Genomic DNA, 21,890 nt, shown 5'->3' on the forward strand with positions numbered 1-21,890 from the left:
GGATTTTGGATTAGTATTTTACATTTTCAGTCAGATTTAAAATGCTTCCCTCTGTATTGTAAGACACACATTGCACAGTGGAGATGGAGATGCCCTCACACAGATTTCGGACTAGTATTTCATGGTTTAACTTTTCACTGAGATATTAAAACCGCTGTCCTCTGTATTGTAACGCACACGTAGCACACTAGTATTGCTATATTTCACAAAATAAAAAAAAATTGAACTGTCTGATACAGATTTTGAACTGCTAACTAATATTTTCACTCAGATATTTCAAATGCTATCCTATGTATTGTAAAACACACAGCATAGCACACTTGCATTGCTATATATTGCTAAATAAAAAAAAACTAGAACAGTCTCCCAATGCCCTAACACAGATTTCAGACTAATATTTAATGTTTTCAGTCAGAGATTTGAAATGCTACCCTCTGTGATGTAAAACACACATATCACTCTTGTATTGCTATTTTTCAAACAATACAGACAACAGCAAGGAACCTGGTGTGCCAGGTCGCCTTTGGTCGAGTCCACAATGCTGCCTCTGAACAGGGCGAAAGTAGGACTGATAGCCCAATAAACATAAATAAAGTTAAGACCACGGCAGTGTGCCTAAAGGTCTGTAGACATGCCAATAGGCAAAGAAAAGGGTAGGTCTTACCAGTGGAGGACAATCTGGACCCACTCGTGCAGTACACAAACAGAGGTGGTTCTTAAGCTTGAACGAATCCTCCGGTGGGTGGTTACTCTGTGATGGAGGGCCACAGGGAGAATCTATCTCTGTTTATGCCCTACTTGGCCTGTTGTGCCCTAAAGTAAGCCTCCTAACACGGGGTCCTATCCCCGCAAGGGGTGGCCAGTCCGGAACCTGATCCTAAATTAATTACCCTAGGTGGCCCTGTTAGGGGCAGAGAAGATGGACCCGGGGTGTATCAAAAGGTAAAGGTGGTGAAAAGCTTATATGGCGATATACTCAATGTTCCTACGCGTTTCATATGGGAATATATCTGTGGAAGACCCCATAACTCATCAGGGGACAAGGGTCTTAGATAGAGGGAGAACCCCCTCTCCTGCAACAACTATATGGTTTAAACAGAGGGGAAGGGGGGGAAATTGTAGTGGCGCAGACTTAGAAGGACGTTTAGTCCTATTCAACCTAGGCACCTGTAGAGTAGAAAACATCAAAAGGAATCCAATCAGGGTGAGGGACTAGCTGCGGCACATTCAAGTAGCATGTCAAGATAGTTACTTACTGTTTCCTTGGAGCGCGTGTGGCCTTTACCAGGGAGTGCGGCAGAGCGGAGGAAGGTGCTGCCGGTCTGTCGGCATCTGACAGCGCGACTAAGCACCCTGTATGATTTAAATGGAAGGGGATGACGGTTTGCGCATGCACGTAGACGTAGCCGCCGTTCACATGACTATGCATATGTCACGTGATGCGGCACGCTCCGTATCCATTAGCACATGCGCACCAGCTTGTAGGGCAGCCCATACAAAGCGCAGCCTCACCAATGTCACAACGTAGGGGCGTCCTCAGGGAAAAGCGCAGCACGGGCTGTCAATGTAAAGTAGCTGGAGTGGGAGGGGCTATTAGTTAAACCAAATCGGCTCCTGCGACTACACTCGTGCTAGGGCTGGAGTGATCAATAAGCGTCCCCTCCTGCATAGGACCCAAAAAGGGACATTATTGACAGTCAAACTTATGGCTCTAGATAGGGAAAGTGAACATTGAGCAATAAATGATTATTAATAAAGCATAACATAAGTAGGAGAAAAGGGGGGGCTTGAAGGTAAATGGGTGAATAGATAGTGGAAAGGGGCATATGAAGATGATATAGTTGCCCCTTATTCCACTCGATTGATCACCCAATCTTGTACGTGGGCAGAGAGCACTATTGGGTGCATCGTTCCAGGTCACAGGAAACAGTTAAATTGTAGCTGGTCATTCAGACCATGGGGGTTGGTGGTTTTAAGTTTGAATATCCACCAGCATTCTCTCTGGAGGATCCGTTTATTCCAATTTCCCCCTCGTGGTGGCTTCCTGATTAGTTTAATGCCTAAAAATGTGACGGCTGACGCCCGTCCGCCGTGAGCGGAGTGAACGTGTCTCGCCACCGGGGTATCCCTGTTGTTACGTATATCACCAATGTGCTCAACCATACGTACGTGTAATTCCCAGTGGGTTTTGCCTACATATCTTATTCCGCACTCGCAGGTAAGGAGGTAAATAGGTATAGCCCGTGGAGTCCAATACCAGTGATTTGCCCTGGGTAACAAAGTTGCAAAAGCGGAAGTGGCCACACTTAAAGCATCCAATGACTGGTTTGTCCAGCCATGTCCTTTTTTCAGGGGACTATAGTGGCTATGGACAAATTGATCTTGGAGGTTGGTACCTCTCCTAAAGGTCACTGAAGGGTGGGGACTGACTACATCGGCCAAATCTGGATCCATCAGGAGGGTATCCCCGTTGCGTCCAAGGATTTCTTTAATTTGAGTGGCCGCTGAGTCAAATGTGCCTATGACTTGTATTTTATTTTGTGGCTCATTTTTGAGGTCCCCAGTGGGATGCAGAAGTCTAGTGCGTGTCTCATGCCGTGCTCTCTGGTAGGCCTGTCTCAGTGTATTATCTGGGTAGCCTCGTGCCCGGAAACGTTTTCTCCGTTCATTTGCCTGACATTTGAACTCCCGTTGTTCCGAGCAATTACGTTTCAGCCTTAAGTATTGACCCACGGGGATCCCCCGTTTTAGTGGGATAGGATGACAGCTGTCCCATCTAAGCAGTGAATTCGTAGATGTCTCTTTCCGATAGATCGTAGTCTGCAAACCCCCCTTAATGTCCCTGGATATAGATATGTCCAGGAATGGTAGATTGTTACGTACAATTAGCAAGGTGAACCTGAGGTTAATGGTGTTGTGATTGAGCTCTTCCACCAACCTCTTGAAGTCCTCCTCTGACCCACTCCATAGAATGAAAATATCATCTATGTAGCGGGCCCAGAGGATGATATATTCAGCATGCCAACTAGGTGTATCACCAAATACGATGGTCTCTTCCCACCAGCCCAGGAGCAAATTCGCATAAGATAGCGCGCATGAGCTGCCCATCACGGTGCCCCTGAGCTGGTGGTATATCCGACCATCGAAGAGAAAGCAGTTGCTAGACAGCACAAAGTTCAGAAGATCGAGGACTAACTCATTGTGTGCAGAGATATGCTGGCCCCTGGCTTTCAAGAAGTGTGCTGTAGCTAGAAGACCCTTATCATGGGGGATGGAAGAATACAGAGCCTCAACATTAATTGATGCCAGGAACCAACTAGGTTCTAGGTAGAGGTTATCTAGTTTAGAGAGTAAATCACCCGTGTCTCTCACATAAGAGGGTAGGGATTGTACAATCTGCCCCAATATCCGATCTACATAGATTGTTGAACCATGTGGGATTTGAGATTACCCCAGTTAATTCAGTGATGGTTTGTTTTAGAAAAACGTCAATACATGAGATATCTCCCACTGGAGGCATTTTGGTACTTCTATTTTTAAGGTCTGTAAAAGGACCTGTGCCTTTGGGATTATTAGGCATGGTGTCAAGGTTATACAAAAGGTGAACATCTTCCAGGATCTCCACCGGTACGCCCAGCTCACGGCTCTCTTTTTTGTCTCTAAGCTTGAAGTGTTTGTGCCACTTCAGCTTGCAGGCGAACAGGTGGAGATCCTTAGTCCGAATTCGAATTTAGTGGTAGGGACAAAGGATAAGCCTCGTCTCAATACCTTAGTCTCTACTTCGGTCAGAGGGCGCGATGACAGGTTAATTACCAGTCTGTCCTCAGTAGGCCCTATTGGTTGGGCGGAGGTAGGGTATTTTGACTCCGTAACGGATAATGCGTTGTTTGATCTAAAAAAAATCCCATTTCAGGGATCTTAATCTTTAACATTAAAAGTTAGGTTTTAACACGTTGCTGCCCCCTTTGTTTCATATAGTCTTAACTGCCGAGCAGTACTGGGGGTGGGTGCCACAGAACCTTTTTTCCCCTGAGGGACCACACTCCATATTTCTTTCATTGCTATTTTTCACTAAACAAAAAACCCTTGAACTGTCTGGAGATGACATGTCATGGATTTCGGACTAGTATTTCACATTTTCAAATTTCAAAAGCTTGCACGTTTCACACTTGTATTGCTATCTCCCCCCCCCCCCCCCCCATAAAAACAAGACAAAAAAAAACCCAAGGAGATGATGTGACGCAGATTTCGGTCTAGTATTCCCATGATTTCACTCAGACATGTTTACCCTCTGTATAGTAAGACACAAGTTGCACACACATATTGTTATTTTCCCAAATCCCCCAAAAACCCTTGAACTGTCTGGAGATGTCCTGAAACAGATTTCTGTCAAGTATTTCAGGTGTTTTCACTAACATTTTATTTCAAATGCCATATATGATATAACATGTGTTGTGCAGTTGTATTGAGCTTACTTCCCCACAAAAAAACTGTATTTCTGTTCAAATGGGGGGAAAATATGTTCTTCCAGGTAGCAGCAGCTGGAGGCTAAGAGTCATACCTAGCTTCAGCGCCTCCATTTTCACTCCCTGGTTGAAAGCTTTCTCTGCCCTAGTCTACACATTTTTTTCTTCTTTCTAACCTTTCCCTAAACTGTTCCTGACACAAGAATAAAAGTTTGATTGTGAACTTCGTTTTCTTCAGACACTGCATAGATCCATTCACATGCATTCACAGCCAAACACAGAATGACGTTCTGCTCATTCTGCAAGGGCACCTGCTTGCCTGCTGCCACACTGATTGACTCATTCAGGCTGTCTGTCGGCCTGTGAGCCAATCTGGGCAAGCACTCCTCTCCCCACTTCCTGTCAGGGTCATGTGAGCATGCTTTTTCCCGTCAACTAGGCAGTAAAATGGGGCTGAGTGCTATTTTACTGGATTCGTCCAAAGCGACCCTGAAAAGCTTTGGGTTCATCAGGCGGACAAAATTTTGGGACGTTTGTAACCTGGTTCATTACGAACTGATTTACTTATCTCTAATTTTAATGTACCTTAAATGGCCAGATATAATTTCCTTCTGGTAGATCCCCATTAAGCTAAATGTGACTGAAAATAACAACTTTATGACCATGTTCCTGCCAGACATATTGTAAACACAAGTTCCCTTGCTCTTAGCTTCACAAGTAAATATTCTCTTGTGGCAGTTTTTGCCTCCTTCCTATAATTGTTCTATAAATGGCACAAGGACATGGAAGAAAGCATAAACCCATGCTAAGAAACATAATGGCATTCCTGGTTCTGTGCAGTGTTATATGCAGATCCAGAATAATGTCTTATGTTTTATAATTACTTCAAAAACAAAAGGAGAGATAAAAAACAATCTTGAATAAAATGATTTTTAATTGAAAGTTAACAATAATAATGACTTGTCCTCATAAAATGAAATGTTTGCCAATGGAACAAAGGCAGGAAGTGAGTAAAGTACTGTATGTGCAGGTGTTATAAGAAAATACTTACGGTAATTTCTGTCAAACCTTACAAATTCAGGTGTAACCTCAGAGTCCTCAGATTGGAGAGCTTTTGGTAACTAGTGATGTTTTGTGATTTTGTTCACCTGCACACAAATTTGTTACATGGGTAGGAAAACCACTGGTGGAGACCACTAACTTTCCAGTGTGAGCTACAATATTGTTGCAATCATCTTGTGTGTTGCCCCTTCTGCACCAAATGACGGTCTGCTGTCTGCATCTTTCGGATAAATTATATAATTTTTTGTCTCAATGACTAGAGATGAGCAAAGTTATCAAAAATTCGATTTGGCTGCTTCGTCGAATTTAACAAAGAAATTTGTTTAGTTACAAAATACTTAGTCACAAATCGCATTCCATTGTATGTAGTGGGCGCAATGACAGGGAACTCCTCCTTGTCATTGAACTCCTCAGATTCCGCATTTACCCCGGCACCTAACACTAAAATTGAGGCCTTTCAGAGGTTAATCAGGGTAAAAAAGAACATACTCACCTTATTCATTTGCTCTAGGAGAGGCCGTCATGGCCATCTTGATTGAAAAAACAGTGTGAAAAATGTAAATTGTGTTATCATGCTGGCCAGGTGCAGTGACATCATCACAGATGACGTCATTGCGCCCGACTAACGCGCTGATGTGGGGATGTCACATGTCATCGTGCTCGAGATTTTGCACGGTTTCTTCTATCAAGATGGCCATTTCTGGAAAAATTGATCTGTTACCATGAGGCGCAAGGAAAATAGATTTTATAGTGAATAAAATTTTCCTAAAATTTGGACTGAAATAAATATTTTTTATGTCAATACTCTCAACACAATCAATGACCACATAATCTAGTCTAAAATAGAACTCATGTCACATAATGGGGTAAGAGGGTGAGGGCAACATCTGCATGGAGTTTTTATTTTCGTTCCATGTTTGTGTGAATTTTCTTTGTGTACTTCAGATTCTTCCCACACTCTAAAACATACTGAAATTGGTCTGAGGGTGTGAGTTTTTGCATGTTTGAGAGACAGAGAATTTAGATTCTGATTTAGGACAAAACACTTCTTGTTCCCACTGAAATTATCTAAAGTTCCTATCTTGTTATGCACACATCATGGCAAATTTTATATGGAGCCAATTAAGTTATAAGTATGTTTTGGGAGTGGGAAGCATCTACCGTAGTATACCTAGAGGGCATCTACACAAAGATGAGGAGAACATGCAAACTCTATGGAGATACTGTTCTTGGTAGGATCTGAATCCAGGACTCCAATGCTGCAACGCAACTAAAGTCACAATGGATGTCAAATGAAGTTCTCCAGCCTTGTCTATTTCTATGGTTGTGCTGGCAGTCAGTATAATATTGTACTAAACACAATTTCTTTTTCAGGAAAAACTTAATGAAAAAAAGAAAGAGGAGTTAAGGTCTTTTCTTTGTGAAATAATAAACAACACTCAGTGTAATGTAACCATTCACTCCTCAGAAATAAAACCAAAATGCATTCTTTGGGTCCCAAATTCAAAAGGTAAGACCAAGAAAACATAAATGGAAATCAACTAGAAAGATTTTTGACTACATAAGAAAAGAAGGTCAAGGGTTCTTTTTAATTTTCTAATTCCAGGTGGCCAATATTCAAATGTGAACTGAGCCATACTATGACAGTATTGTGGTTAATTTACAGACTAAGGTCTCATGTACACGACCGTTGGTTTGGTCCGCATCCGAGTCGCGTTTTTGCGGCTCGGTTGCAGACCCATTCACTTCAATTGGGCCACAAAAGATGCGGAGAGCACTCCGTGTGCTGTCCGCATCCGTTGCTCCGTTCCATAACCTGTCTTATTCTTATCCATTTTGCGGACAAGAATAGGCAGTTATATCAATGGCTGTCTGTGCCCTTCCGCAAATTGCGGAACGCACACGGACGCCATCTGTGTTTTGCGGAACCACAAAACACACAACAGTCGTGTGCATGAGGCCTAAGGGGTACATTTGTTAAGACCGACATTTTAGATGCCGGTCTTAATAAAGCCCTGTGCTGGTGGCGGATCTGCCTAATTTTGGCTGATCCACCGCCGCTTCAAAATGTAGGGAAAAATTCCTTAGCTGTCTTACATTTAGACCATTTTCTACACCTAAAACAGGTGTAGAAAATGGCAAATGAGGTGGGCGTACCGGCCCGTTCCCTTCCCCATCCATTCTTTTAGACCTGGTGTGAGCAGGGAAAAGTCACAGATTGCGGCGCAAAGAACCTTTGCACCAAAATCTGTGCAAGAAATACGCCTAATATAGGCGTCTTTCTGTTTCATAAATGATCCCCATAAGAACATACAATTTTACCCTATTGCTATGCAGGATATGTCAACCATGTTAATTTTATAGTGTGACTGTTACAGCTGAGGTGGTGCCAATGAAGTGTATATTTTAATATCTTAATATCTCTCTTTTTTTTTATAAAATATGTTGTAAGTTGAGAATAAATGTTTTTATTAAGTTTTTTATTTATTTGTTACCTTCTTTTATTCACCCCATGGGATTTGATCCTAAAATCTTTTTGCTTGCTTAAATAATACGCTACAGGGTCAATAAGAGGCTCACCCACATTGCAGACCTCAGGTCCTTCTGTAGGTTCCCAGCTACCCTGATATTTGGCACGGGAGAGATGTTTCAAACCAAGCAGCACATGACCCCACGGTTGCTATTGACTTTGGCATTTTAAAGGGTTGTCCGAGATAAATATAAATTCGAGCAACTCACCCATTATTTCCTCTGTTTCTTCCAGTGCTGTGCTCCAGTCCTCCTCACCAGTCCTTACCTGTGCCTCGCTGGACTTGTGATTTAAGATGGCAGCTCGCATGTGTTTGCGGGCAAACACTGCGAACTGGCCATCACTTCTCCTCACTACTGTGTTTTTTCCTGGCTGCAGTGGTAACATTTCCTGCACACAGGTCAATACTGCAACCAATTACTGGCCTTAGCAGGGATTTCTCATAGCAGTGGTTGGAAAAGGAGTGGATATTGATTTTTCTTGTTATTTTAGCATATTTGGGCCTCATTCACACATATGTGGATTTTCAGAGACCACGGCCTGCTATCCTACTGAGTGCACAAGCGCATAGCATCATTGGTTGCTATGATGCCTTGTGCTTAGTGCCTCCACCGCTGTACAGTAATACACTCGTATGATCTATATGAGTGTATTACTGTACAGCGGAGGCGGCACAAAGCGCATAGTGTCATAGCAACCAATGACACAGTGCGCCCGTGCACTCAGCAGGACGTCAGGATTTGGTTTTGGAATCAGTGGTATGGTCATTTCTCCAAAGCGTCCTAGAAGCTGTTTTCCAACAGAACAACACCTATGTGGCTCATGCTACTCTGAGCAGCCTGTGTGGCCTAAACGTGCTACCATGGCCTGGAGCATCTCTGGACTTGTCTCCCATTGATCACACATGAACATCATTGGTAATCAATTGCAAAGGCTGCTGCCAGCAGTGGATCTTGATGATTTGCGTGTCCAAGTGCATTCAGCTGCAGAACATTCCATAGACAACCGTTAATAACCTCACTGATAGCATGCCAAGGCGTGTAGGTACGTGTATTTCTGCAAATGGCGCTCATACAGAATACTGAATAAATCGAGATATTTAGAACATTTGAGTTTTTATTTTTTAGCATTTACATATCATTAACATGTTTATTGATTCTGTGATTTCCATAATTCCACAATTTTTCCTCCTTAGGCTACATGCACATGACTGTTATGTGTTTTGGGGTCTGCAAATCGCGGATCTGCAAAACACAGATGGCGTCCGTGTGCGTTCCGCAATTTGCTGAACAGCACTTACAGCCTTTAATATAACTGCCTATTCTTGTCTGCAAAACGCGGACAAGAATAGGACCGGTTATATTTTTTTTGCGGACCACGGAACAGAGCAACAGATGCTGACAGCACACGGAGTGCTGTCCGCATCTTTTGTGGCCCAATTGAAGTGAATGGGTCCGCATCCGAGGCGCAGTTTTGGCCGTTTTGACCAAAACAACGGCCGTGTGCATGATGCCTTAGTGTTGAAATTTCAATGTTGAGAAGTGCAGTTGGATTGAGCTTAGTATGTAAGAACATGTCTGGTCCACTAATATACTTGTGGCTGAATATATATGAACCGTCACAGCCATGTTGCAAAATCTATCAATGGCTTTCCAAGCATGTAGATGCATGTATAACAAAAAGAACAATAGATGAGTCCATGCAAAACTACATTGTTTTGGAATGAGATGGCCAGCGAGCCCATATAGATGTGATGTTTAGTTATCCATTATATTTTTGGCCAAGTAGTGTATACTTATGTTTTTACTGTAGTATTTTGAGCCCAGTTAAGGCAAAAAAATAGCTTCATTTGTTTCCTGAATAATGCTTTGTCTATTCAGAAAGCTTGCACAGAGAAAAAAAAAAAAAACTCACTACTTTCCTCTAATATCTGATAAGAAAAATACATATAACATAAGGTTTCATACAGGAAATAAGAAGGTTTATAGGCACGATAAAACCTATATATGTTCAAGTAAACCTTCAGTAGCAAAATTCCTCAGGATGCACTATGCATGTAGTCATAGGCATATGTAGGTGGTTATACTAGTGTTTTGCCTAGTACAGGCCCAAGTCTGTATAAACAAGATTGACAGACATAAAGCTGTAGAATTTATTTTAAGACTTATTGTTTCAGAAATGACAAATACACCATTTTTCTATATAATTTCCCTAGTCGCTACTATGCAGGATTGAACGTGTTACTTCATTTCATTTTTTACTACAGTGGGAGAAACAATGGCTGCCAAACTTGTGGTTTGTCTTGAGGTGTTAAAACATCCTCCCTATATACCTGATCTTACCCCGTCAGGCTATCACCTGTTTGGTCCCCTGAAAGAAGTCTCACGAGGACTAAGATTCATGTCTGATGAAGAGGGGAAGACAGTGATGAAATAGTGGCTCGCAGCTCAGCCTAAAAGAATATTTAATGAGGGAATACGATAGTTTGTTGACAGATGGACAAATTGTATTGAAAAGCAGGGATATTTTGTCTTTTCTACAAGTTGATCAAAGTAAATTATACAGCCAGGGTGCAGATTTTTTTTGACTAACTCTTAAATATATACACAACATGTGGCAAAATTTTTCACAAATTAACAGCCATGTTTATATAATCCTGAATTGTCCTTTGATATTTATTGTTTGTTAAACTGTACATTGTTTTATTACAAAACAGTGCACAAGTCATTGATATACTACCCTATATAACAACCAAGTTGAGGTACACAAATTATGCTGGAAACTTCTAAGTACTGTAAGTATTTAGAGAGTTGCTTTAGTAGCAATTTTACAATCTACTGCAGGGATGTCAAACTCGTGGCCCTCCAGCTGTTGCAAAACTACAACTCCCATCATGCCTGGGCATACTACAGCTATCAGGGAATGATGGGAGTTGTAGTTTTGCAACATCTGGAGGGCGATGAGTTTGACATCCATGAATCTACTGGTATTACCTCTGGGCCCCAATGCAATATTTATAACAGGGTCCCTACCTATCATGTGCCATTTATAACAGGAGCTTAGTAGAGTGGCCCCTTAGGCACCTGTAAAGCCTTTTGTGACGTGTATTAGCGGAAAAAATATATTTGCTGCTCAGCGGTGCAGTTATCTGTTCTAAAGCCTTTTGTGACGTGTATTAGGAGGAAAAAGAAAATATATATTTGCCGCTCAGCAGCGCAGTTATTTGTTCTAAAGCCTTTTGTGACGTGTATTAATGGAAAAATATATTTGTCGCTCAGCGGTGCAGTTATCTGTTCTAAAGCCTTTTGTGACATGTATTAATGGAAAAATATATTTGTCGCTCAGCGGTGCAGTTATCTGTTCTAAAGCCTTTTGTGACGTGTATTAGCAGAAAAAGAAAAAATATATTTGTCGCTCAGCGGTGCAGTTATCTGTTCTAAAGCCTTTTGTGACGTGTATTAGCAGAAAAAGAAAAAATATATTTGGCGCTCAGCGGTGCAGTTAACTGTTGTAAAGCCTTTTGTGACGTGAATTAGCGTAAAAAAAAATATATAATTGCCTCTCAGTGGTGCAGTTCTCTGTTGTAAACCCTTTTGTGATGTGTATTAGCGGAAAAAGAAAAAATTAATTTGCTGCTCAGCGGTGCAGTTATCTGTTCTAAAGCCTTTTGTGACGTGTATAGGCAGAAAAAGAAAAAATATATTTGCCGCTCAGCGGGGCAGTTATCTGTTCTAAAGCCTTTTGTGACGTGTATTAGCGGAAAAATATATATATATATTTGCCGCTCAGCTGTGCAGTTATCTGTTGTAAAGCCTTTTGGGACTTGTATTAGCAGAAAAAAATATATATTTGCCGCTCAGCGGTGTAGTTATCTGTTGTAAAGCCTTTTGTATGTATTATATGCCATAGGCTCGGCTCCACTTTTCAGTGAGGAAAAGCTACTAGAGGACAGTCAGCAGCTACTGCCCAGCAAAGATATGGAGGAGACATCCGCCGCTTCCTCAGCTAGGCAGGCAAGTAGTGATGAGGAGAGTGGCGTTGGAGCTGGTGTTGCGAGCGGTCAGGCTCCTGACCTAGGGACGGTTGAGAACATCAGTGACGTGCAGACAGTACTTGATGATGATGATGTAGCTGATTGCACTTGGGAGCCGGGTGACGAAGGGGCTTCATCATCATCGGGAGAAGAGGATGGCAGCCTTGCCCGTGAGGCAGCAGAAGAGCAAGCAAGTCTCTAGCATGACCAGGAGTCAGCAGGCTGGCAGCAGTAGGAGGTCGGTAGCCAAACATCCGAGGGGTAGACCACCTGCTTCGCGATAGCCTAGCTGCCTAGTAGCAGTCAGTCAGTGCGTAGTGTTGGTGGTAATATCACCTACTCAGCGGTGTGGCAGTTTTTTCTTAAGCTGCCGGAGGAGGTGAATGTGGCCATATATAGAATATGTGGGCAGAAGGTGAAACGTGGCCAGGGTGCCAATGTTGCCACTACGGCCCTGCATAAACATATGCAGCGTCGCCATAAAGTGACCTGGGAGAACCGTGGCTCCGATGTGGTGGTTCAGACTGCTGCAGCAACTGCTGCATCACCCAGTGGCACGCACCCGGTTTCAGACAGTCAAAGCTCCACCACCTCAGCCAAAAGGAGCTGTCTGTCCTTCCCATCATCTGCTGGTCCCCATGCTCCTGCTCCTCCTTCTCCTCATCACTCATTCCATCAGCAATCAATCACCGAAGTGATTGCCAAGAGACAACAGTATGCATGCACTCATCCAACAGCGCAGAAGCTGAATGTGCTCCTGTCCAAGTTTCTGGTGCTGCAGTCCCTCCCTTTCCAAGTGGTGGAGAGTCCCAAGCTGTCATTTCATTGCCGAAAAGGTAGTACCAGCCCTGAACACACATGGTGGGCTAGTCCTTGAGCCTGTCGGTGTCTGCCAAAGTGCACGGCCACTCCAGCAACTTGGCCAGGTGACACCACTTCCTCCTCCATGTTGCCACGTTGTTGGTCCAGCGACAATGTCCGCCTCTGCCTCCTCATCCTCCACCGTGTCCTAATGTCCACCTTTGCCTCCTCATCCTCCACCATGTCCTTAGCCTCCACTGCAGGGACAATTCACAGTGCCCCTCCAGCAATCCACATGTGCAGGGCATGTGGCGGTGTCACGCTGTTCTGCATCTCGTTTTCCTGGGCGAACGGAGTCACAAAGGGGAGGAAATGATCCATGTCCTTCAGCAAGAAATGGAATCCTGGCTTTCTCCGCGACAACTGAAAATCGGAACCATGGTGACCGACAACGGGAAGAACATTGTGTCGGTGCTGCATTAAGGAGGGCTGTGCCATGCGCCCTGCATGGCACATACAGTCATGTGAAAAAATTAGGACACCCTTTGAAAGCATGTGGTTTTTTGTAACATTTTTAATAAAAGGTTATTTCATCTCCGTTTCAACAATACAGAGAGATTAAAGTAATCCAACTAAACAAAGAAAACTGAAGAAAAGTCTTTTCAAGATCTTCTGTAAATGTCATTCTACAAAAATGCCTATTCTAACTGAGGAAAAAGATAGGACACCCTCACATGTATTCCCTCTTAAATTGGCTCAGATCTCACACAGGTATATCACACCAGGTGCACATAATTAGTAGATCGTTACTCTGCATGTTGAATGAGGCTTGCCCTATTTAAACCTCAGACATTTAGTTTGGTGTGCTCCTGACTGTTGAAGTGAGAGTGAGCACCATGGTGAGAGCAAAAGAGCTGTCAGAGGACTTCAGAAAAAAGATTGTAGCAGCCTATGAGTCTGGGAAGGGATTTAAAAAGATCTCAAAAGATTTTGAAATCAGCCATTCCACTGTCCGGAAGATAGTCTACAAGTGGAGGGCTTTCAAAACAACTGCCAACATGCCCAGGACTGGTCGCCCCAGCAAGTTCACCCCAAGAGCAGACCGCAAGATGCTAAAAGAGGTCTCCAAAAACCCTAAAGTGTCATCTCGAGAACTACAGCAGGCTCTGGCTACTGTTGATGTAGAAGTACATGCCTCTACAATCAGAAAGAGACTGTACAAGTTTAACTTGCATGGGAGGTGTGCAAGGAGGAAACCTTTGCTTTCCAAGAGAAACATCGAGGCCAGACTGACATTTGCCAGAGATAAAGTTGACAAAGACCAGGACTTCTGGAATAATGTTCTTTGGACAGATGAGTCCAAAATTGAATTATTTGGACACAACAGCAGAGGACATGTTTGGCGTAAACCAAACACAGCATTCCAAGAAAAGAACCTCATACCAACTGTGAAGCATGGAGGTGGAAGTGTCATGGTTTGGGGCTGCTTTGCTGCAGCAGGACCTGGTCAGCTCACCATCATAGAATCCACGATGAATTCTACTGTGTATCAGAAGGTGCTTGAAGAACATGTGAGACCATCAGTTAGAAAATTAAAGCTGAAGCGGAACTGGACCATGCAACATGACAATGACCCAAAACATACTAGTAAATCAACCAAAGATTGGCTGAAAAAGAAGAAATGGAGAGTCCTGGAATGGCCAAGTCAAAGTCCAGATTTGAATCCCATTGAGATGCTGTGGGGTGACTTGAAAAGGGCTGTACGTGCAAGAAACCCCTCAAACATCTCACAGCTGAAAAAGTTCTGCATTGAGGAGTGGGGTAAAATTTCCTCAGACCGATGTCGAAGACTGGTAGATGGCTACAAGAACCGTCTCACTGCAGTTATTTCAGCCAAAGGAGGTAACACTCGCTATTAGGGGCAAGGGTGTCCTATCTTTTTCCTCAGTTAGAATAGGCATTTTTGTAGAATGACATTTACAGAAGATCTTGAAAAGACTTTTCTTCAGTTTTCTTTGTTTAGTTGGATTACTTTAATCTCTCTGTATTGTTGAAACGGAGATGAAATAACCTTTTATTAAAAATGTTACAAAAAACCACACGCTTTCAAAGGGTGTCCTAATTTTTTCACATGACTGTATGTTCAATCTGGTTGTCAAGCGGTTCCTGAAGTCTTCCACCCATCTGCAAGACATCCTAAAAATCTCATATCATAGAAAGAGAGACTATTTAAAATATTTTTCAGTCCAGGACAATCCTCCCTACGATATTTTTATATTTTATTGCATAGTATCGATTTTACTATATGTTATTGATTTTATTGATTAGCCATTTATTGTTTGTTTTTATTTGAATTTCCTATTGTACATAAAATTATTGTGTGGTTCCAAGTACTAGTGAGTGCCGGGCTTCTTCTACCATATTCTTTCTATAGTATAGTGAGTCTGTATCAGCTGTGAGCACCACTATTCCATGGTCTAACACTCTTGTGCAGCCTTACCATATTTTTATCCTAAAAATGGCCAGGAAACTTTGCATGCACTTCAGCCACTCGTACACTGCAAAGCACACCCTTCTTGAGCTGCAGTGGCAGAACGCCATCCCTCACATAGGCTAATATGCGACGTTTCTACCCCTTGGTATTTCACCCTTCATATGTTGGACTGACTGTATGAACAGAGAAAGGCCATAAGAGATTTCCTGATGAGCCAACAGACAGGAGTAATCCCCTGTGTAACTTTGATGTCAGCCAGTGGAAGCTCATGCGTGACACCTGCTGTTTGCTCAGGCCCTTTGAGGAGGCCACGTTATTTGTCAATCGCCGGGACTACGGACTGAACAATGTCATTCCACTGCTTCATGTCCTGGAACAGATTCTGGTAAATATGGCTGGTCAGGGGGCTGGAGACTTGGCTCCTACATCTCACGGCCACATGTGCCGTGTGGGGGCTGAACTGCAGGAGGACGAGGAGGACTTCGGAGCACAAGCAACTAAAAGGGTGGTTTTTCTACACAGGTGACAGGAGAGGAGGGGCAGGAGCAGCCAGCGGAGCTACAGGGCGATGAGGAAGAAGAGGCAGAGGAACCAGACACACCGTGGCAGTATGCAGTGGGGATAGAGGCAGGGAGTCCCTCTGAGTCACTTACGCAAATGGCCCACTGCATGCTCACTTGCTTAGGTAATTGTCACCTTTCGGCAGAGAGATGACTTCTGGCTCTCCACCTTGTTGGACCCTAGCTACCGGTCCAAAATGGGGGGCCTTTTTTACACCTCCTGAGAGGGAGGACAAACTGAACTACTATAGAGACATCCTATGTAGTGAGTTGGCCGCTGCCTATCTGCGCCATCGTCCATCCTCTCGCAGGTCTGACCGGGGGGGCCCTCTGCGCTCACATTCCCCTGCCATGGCTGCTGGGGAGGGGTGGGGTGCCAGGAGCAGTACCAGCTCCATCTGCAGCAGCCTAGAGTCTAGAGTCACCAATGAGCAGCTTTCTTCACCCGCATAGTGAAGAAACTACTCACCAGCAGCTAGACATAGAGCATAACCAGAACCAGCAGGTGGTGACATACTTGGAGTGTACCCTGCCAGCATGCATTGAATATCCGCTGGACTACTGGGCAGTTAAACTGGATTTGTGGCTGCAACTGGCCGAGTTTGGAAAAGCTGTCCTGCCCGGCTAGTAGTGTGGCATCAGAGTGGGTGTTTAGTTCAGTGGGGGCCATAGTTACTCCAAGGAGAACTCGCCTGGCCACCAAAAATTTGGAGAGACTGACCTTTGTCAATACGAATTAGGCGTGGATCAGCCAGGATTTCCACCGACCAATTCCTGATGCATCAGACTAGATCATCCAGGGTGCCACACCAACACTTTGACAAAAGAGACTGGTTTCTTCTGGCTACTAGTGATAAGAGGCAGGGGGAATATTTGAATTTTGCGATATTTCTCGAATATTTTGTAGAATATTCATCATATATTCGCAAATTCAAGATCATATTCCTGATTGTGACAGTCGGCAATATAATATTCACGTAATGTCCGTGAAATACAGGCGTGGGTCACTTATGCTATATTTTCAAACTGGTATAAGTTTCCTGAGACTAGAGAAAATGGTTGGCATGGCAGAACATTAGAATAGCTTTATAGTGCTCCAATATATTTGCGCTTGCAAATTTCTGGCAATAGTAAGGGGTAGGCAACTTTTCTATTGGTTTCTAGGGATGTTGCTAAGCTGTGACGAAGCCTCCTCATTGCCCCACAAGCTAGAAGAAGGGATGGATGATCACCTGATGTGTACTGTGTTTAAAAAAAAAACTTTAAAAAACGTAATATTAAATTTTACGAATATATAGTGCTATATTCTAAATATTCGCAGATATTTGCGATTAAAGTTCGCTATTCAAATATTTGTGCTCCACTCTACTGGCTACCTGCCTCAGCTACTATTCTCATGCTGCCACCCACCTGATGCCAGACATCTGATTCCAAGTGCGTCTTCTATCACCCACCATCTTCAGCGGGTACTTTGGTCTCCTCATGCAGCTGCCACCTCCACCCTATGTTACCTAGCCACTCTGTGGCCTCTGGCTGCTGCTACCACCTCCACACTGTCATTTTGCCACTCTGTTCCCTCCTGATGCTGATGCTACCTCCACACTATGTCACTTTGCCACTCTGTGGCCTCCTGCTGCTGCCACCTCCACACTATGTTACCTTGCCACTTTGTGGTCTACTAATGCTGCTGCCACCTCCACACTATGCCACCTTGCCACTTCTGATGCTGCAGCCACCTCCACACTGTCATTGTGCCACTCTGTGGCCTCCTCCTGATGCTGCCACCACCTCCAGACTCTGTCATTGGACTCTGTGGTCTTCTCATGCTGCTTCCGCCTCACCACTATGTCATAGGTCCACTCTGTGGACTTATCATGCTGTTCCCACCCTCCCCACTTCATGACTGGGCCACTATTTAGCCTTTTTGGCTTGGCTGACATCATCATTTATTTGACCCTTCTTCTGATCTGTCAAAAATAAGGAAAAATGAGACGCACAACAGATCCTCTCTGTGTAGCAGCTGTATGGTCCCATCAGAATTGGCTTATGATTTGGTAGCCAAAAGCAGGAGTGGGTACAAAACACAAAAGACTTGCAAATATTCAGTTCACAAGTCATCTCTGTTTTGGATCCACTCCTGTCTTTTTTTTGTATTACCAATACTGATGGATTACTGACCAAATGCTGACTGAGTGAAGGCAGATGCTCCACAGACAGGATCAGTTTTTTGTGGGTAATTGTTCTGACGGATCAGAGGAAGTGCAAAATAATTTGTGATATCAACACAAACTTACTGCTGATATAATCTCCACTCTGTTGGGGGGGCTCTACTTGGATAAGCATTTAATAGAACAGGTTCTGTAGACATCTATGTGGAATCAGCTGCCGACGGTGTAAAAGGAGTGCGCTTCTTCTTGATGCGAACATCGACCTGTAAGGTTGCTTCATACTTCGACCTGTGAGTGCGCTTCATACTTGAGTTATTTGGTCAGTTTTGGCCCCATGACTGCCCAAATAAGTGAAGTGTGCAGTGATTCTAAAAGCAGAATCCTATCATCTGCATGTCATACGGACTCACAGTATTATTTAATTGCCAAAGCGTGTTACTGCAAGGCACAGTGTTCTACACCACTATAAAGGCTCTCTGCAGACAGGAAATAACAATTTTTTACCGAAATTTGCAGTGAATATATTCGGATCAAACCAAATTTTTCCCCAAAAAATTGTCGAACCGGCAAATCGAATTTTTTAAAAATTCGCTCATCTCTAATTGTAAGGTTCATTATAGATATGCAATACCAATGATGTATATATTTTATATTTTAAGCAAATAAATGTGTTTGCAAGCAAAAAAAATGGTGTTCCACTAGCAGACTTGAACATTCTCTGATCACTCATATAATTCACAGCAATACTACTGTATTGCTGTGTATTATGCCAATTAGACTAAGGCCCCGCCCCGTTCACGGTTGCATTGGGAAACCGATAGCCTGATCCAGCTTAGGATAAGGCTACCAGAGCTTACCCTATCACTATTGACTATAATGAAATCCAGCGGATATCTTGCTGCTCCTTGGCAAATATAACAGAATTCGGCTGGACAAAATACGCTGCATGCAACAGTTTTTGTCCAGGCAAATCCAGGCATATAATTCAGAGGCCAGATTTCCATCAGATCCCATTATAGTCATTGGGGATCTGGCAGTGCACGGTCATATCCAGCAATGCAGGATAAGGTGAGCTCTGGTAGCCTGATCCTAAGCTGGATCAAGCTACCAGATTCTAAGCACAACTGAATGGGGCCTATAACTGACAGCATCCCTTTTGCAAGGCTGAACAGGCATCCATTCATGATACCTAGGGGCTCATTGTTAGAAACTTGTTTGCCTTCGCAACCTTTCGGGGGAGAAGGGGACAAGGGATGATGTGGTCAGCACTGACAGCTGTATCTAAATGGTTAAAATGCTAGAATTGGAGTTAACCTAAATCCCATCAGTGAAAACAGAATGCCAACTGTATAACACAGCTGCAACCCACAAGGGTTGGTGCAGGCACAGTTCCTGATCCAATGCCTTTGCAGAATCATAATAGTATGTCGCTGAGTCCTAACTACCTTCTTGAAGGCCTCCTGGGTAAAGTATAGTATATTTGTACAGAAAGCTGAAATATACTTGTAATTAAGACCACAATTATTCTCATTGAATTGCTATAATTATTCTTTCAGATGCAGAAAGCAGGCTTCAAGATGAAAACTTTCCTACGAATAACCAGGTATGTTTTTTTGGAATAAAGTATAAGCATCTTGGCATACTTATGGCTACAAAAATACTGTGTGTGTTTCTATATGTGTACAGCTTGTGAAAAAAAATTATTATGTACAGGAAGTTAATACAAGCCACTTATTAATGTATTGTTATTATCCATAATGCTTCCTTGGCATGCTGAATTAATTTTTCCATCACAATATACACTGCTTGTTTCCATGGTTACAGCCACCCTGCAATCCATCAGTGGAGGTCGTGTTTCCACACTATAGGTAAAAACGCCAGCCTATGTGCACTCCCATGGTCCCAGCCACAAAAGAGGACGGCACTTTTTCCTATAGTGTGCAAGCACGGCCTCCACTGATGGATTGCATGGTGGTCGTAACCATGGAAACAAGCAGTGTATAATGTGAGGGGAAAATGTATCCAGTCAGCAAAGAAGGCAATATGGATTATACAAGTATATAAGTGGCTTGTATTAACTTCTTCTACATAATAAATGCTATTTGCTGAAGTGAGACAAGCCCTTTAAGGGATGTTGAGAACTGTGACCCTAGGTTTTTCCTTCACTCATTCAATTGGACTATTTTCCAAGGACTGTAATACTGTACTAATCTTGTGGACATAGCTCTAGTTAGGATGCAGAAGCCCTTCCGTCTAGAAATTGGCGGGGGTCTTGGCTTGGGTCATCATCTTCCACCAATAACATCTGACAGGGTTCAGCAATCGGTGCAGCAAATGTTCATGCAGTTCCTGAACCACTTTAAAATGATTTTGAATCCTGTCCAACAACATTTGCCAAGTTTCTCTGAGACCAAAACAGCTAACAGGTCAGGGGAAATAAAAACACTCTTCCCCTGTATAGACAAAAATATCTCATTGTTGGGGAATGTTTTTCAGCAAGCGTCTCGCATTTAAATCTTGGATTTTATCCTTAGAATAACTTCCTTCTATGTGAATGCAAGCACTCACCAAGTTAATGTTTTTGTTTATATGTGAGTTGGTGTATCCTTGACATCCCAAAAGATACAGGGCCTCTGACCCTGTCACGCTACAGGTGTCATGTTTTGTATCCACTGCATTCTTTTAAACTGAGAAATCATGAACATTTTACATAGCAGAACCCGCAGACATTTGTTACAAAACTATAGGTCACTTTTATACTTTTGTTTTTATGTACAAGCCACAAACACCACAAGCCAGAGTCCCACACAGATACTTTGTCCTAAATGATGACAGTTTTTACACATAAAATGTCATTTCATGGTTGCAAGCACATAGTTAGAAAACATCAATCGTGGTACAACAATTAAAGGGCTTGTCCATATTTTTTTTTAACAGACCTCTGCAGCATGTTTACCTGTTGAAAAACTAGTGTAAAGTAGAACTGGCTTAGCTGCCCATAGCAACCAATCAGATTCCACCTTTTATTTTTGACATCTCCTTTGGAAAATAAAAAGTGGAATTTGATTGGTTGCTATGGGAAACTAAGCCAGTTCTATTTTACACCAGTTTGATACATAATCCCAATAATGTCTGGCTCCCTGCTCTGTTCAGCAATGATGTGTCCCCAAGTGGCACATGATCCAGCAGTGACATGCCAGGTGAGTCATTGGCTGCGGTGGTGCACATTTCCCAGTTTGTCCTGAAGTTTACAGGCTGGGGACAGTAAGACCTCTGAACAGAGGCCGCGAGCTGGAATGGAGCGGCAGGAGCAGATGAGTATTCAACAGGAACAATACGCTACAGGGGGTCGATTAAAAAAGTCATAAAAGCTGGACAACTCAAAACGATAATTGGTGTGCCTGCACAAACGACAGGATAACTCGATGAATGAGCATTTTGCTTGTTCGTCGGGTGATCGGCTGCACTTAGACGGACAGATTGTTGGGAATGAGCATTCGCAGGAACGCTAGTTCCCAATAATCTGCCTGATTATCTGGCAGTGTAAATCCACCTAAACCTCTGTCAGACATCTCTCATGGCAGCTTATCTCTCTGAGAAGAAAAGGCTTGTTTTTTTTTTAAAATTAAACATGACCAACTCTGGGCATACACAGATCTCAAAGGGCCCCATAGTAAAAGTTAGTATGAGCACCCCCACCCGAACCACCCAGCAAACATTCCCAGGAAAAGTAGAATGCAAAGCAAGACTTTTTTTTTTTAATTGTAATGAAACAA

At 43.1% G+C, this 21,890-nt stretch overlaps 1 protein-coding gene across 2 annotated transcripts in view; it reads left to right on the forward strand.

The window, feature by feature from the left end:
• Positions 1–21,890, forward strand: part of CD34 (CD34 molecule) — a 104,137-nt gene that overhangs the window by 65,964 nt on the left and 16,283 nt on the right. For both annotated transcript variants that reach the window (XM_044288342.1, XM_044288343.1), the window contains exons 5-6: positions 6,903–7,038; positions 19,671–19,717. In XM_044288342.1, the coding sequence (XP_044144277.1) occupies positions 6,903–7,038; positions 19,671–19,717 (183 nt within the window). The remainder of the gene's footprint in view (positions 1–6,902; positions 7,039–19,670; positions 19,718–21,890) is intronic.

Source organism: Bufo gargarizans, chromosome 3 (genome assembly GCF_014858855.1).
Source record: "Bufo gargarizans isolate SCDJY-AF-19 chromosome 3, ASM1485885v1, whole genome shotgun sequence".
Taxonomy (NCBI): Eukaryota; Metazoa; Chordata; class Amphibia; order Anura; family Bufonidae; genus Bufo; species Bufo gargarizans.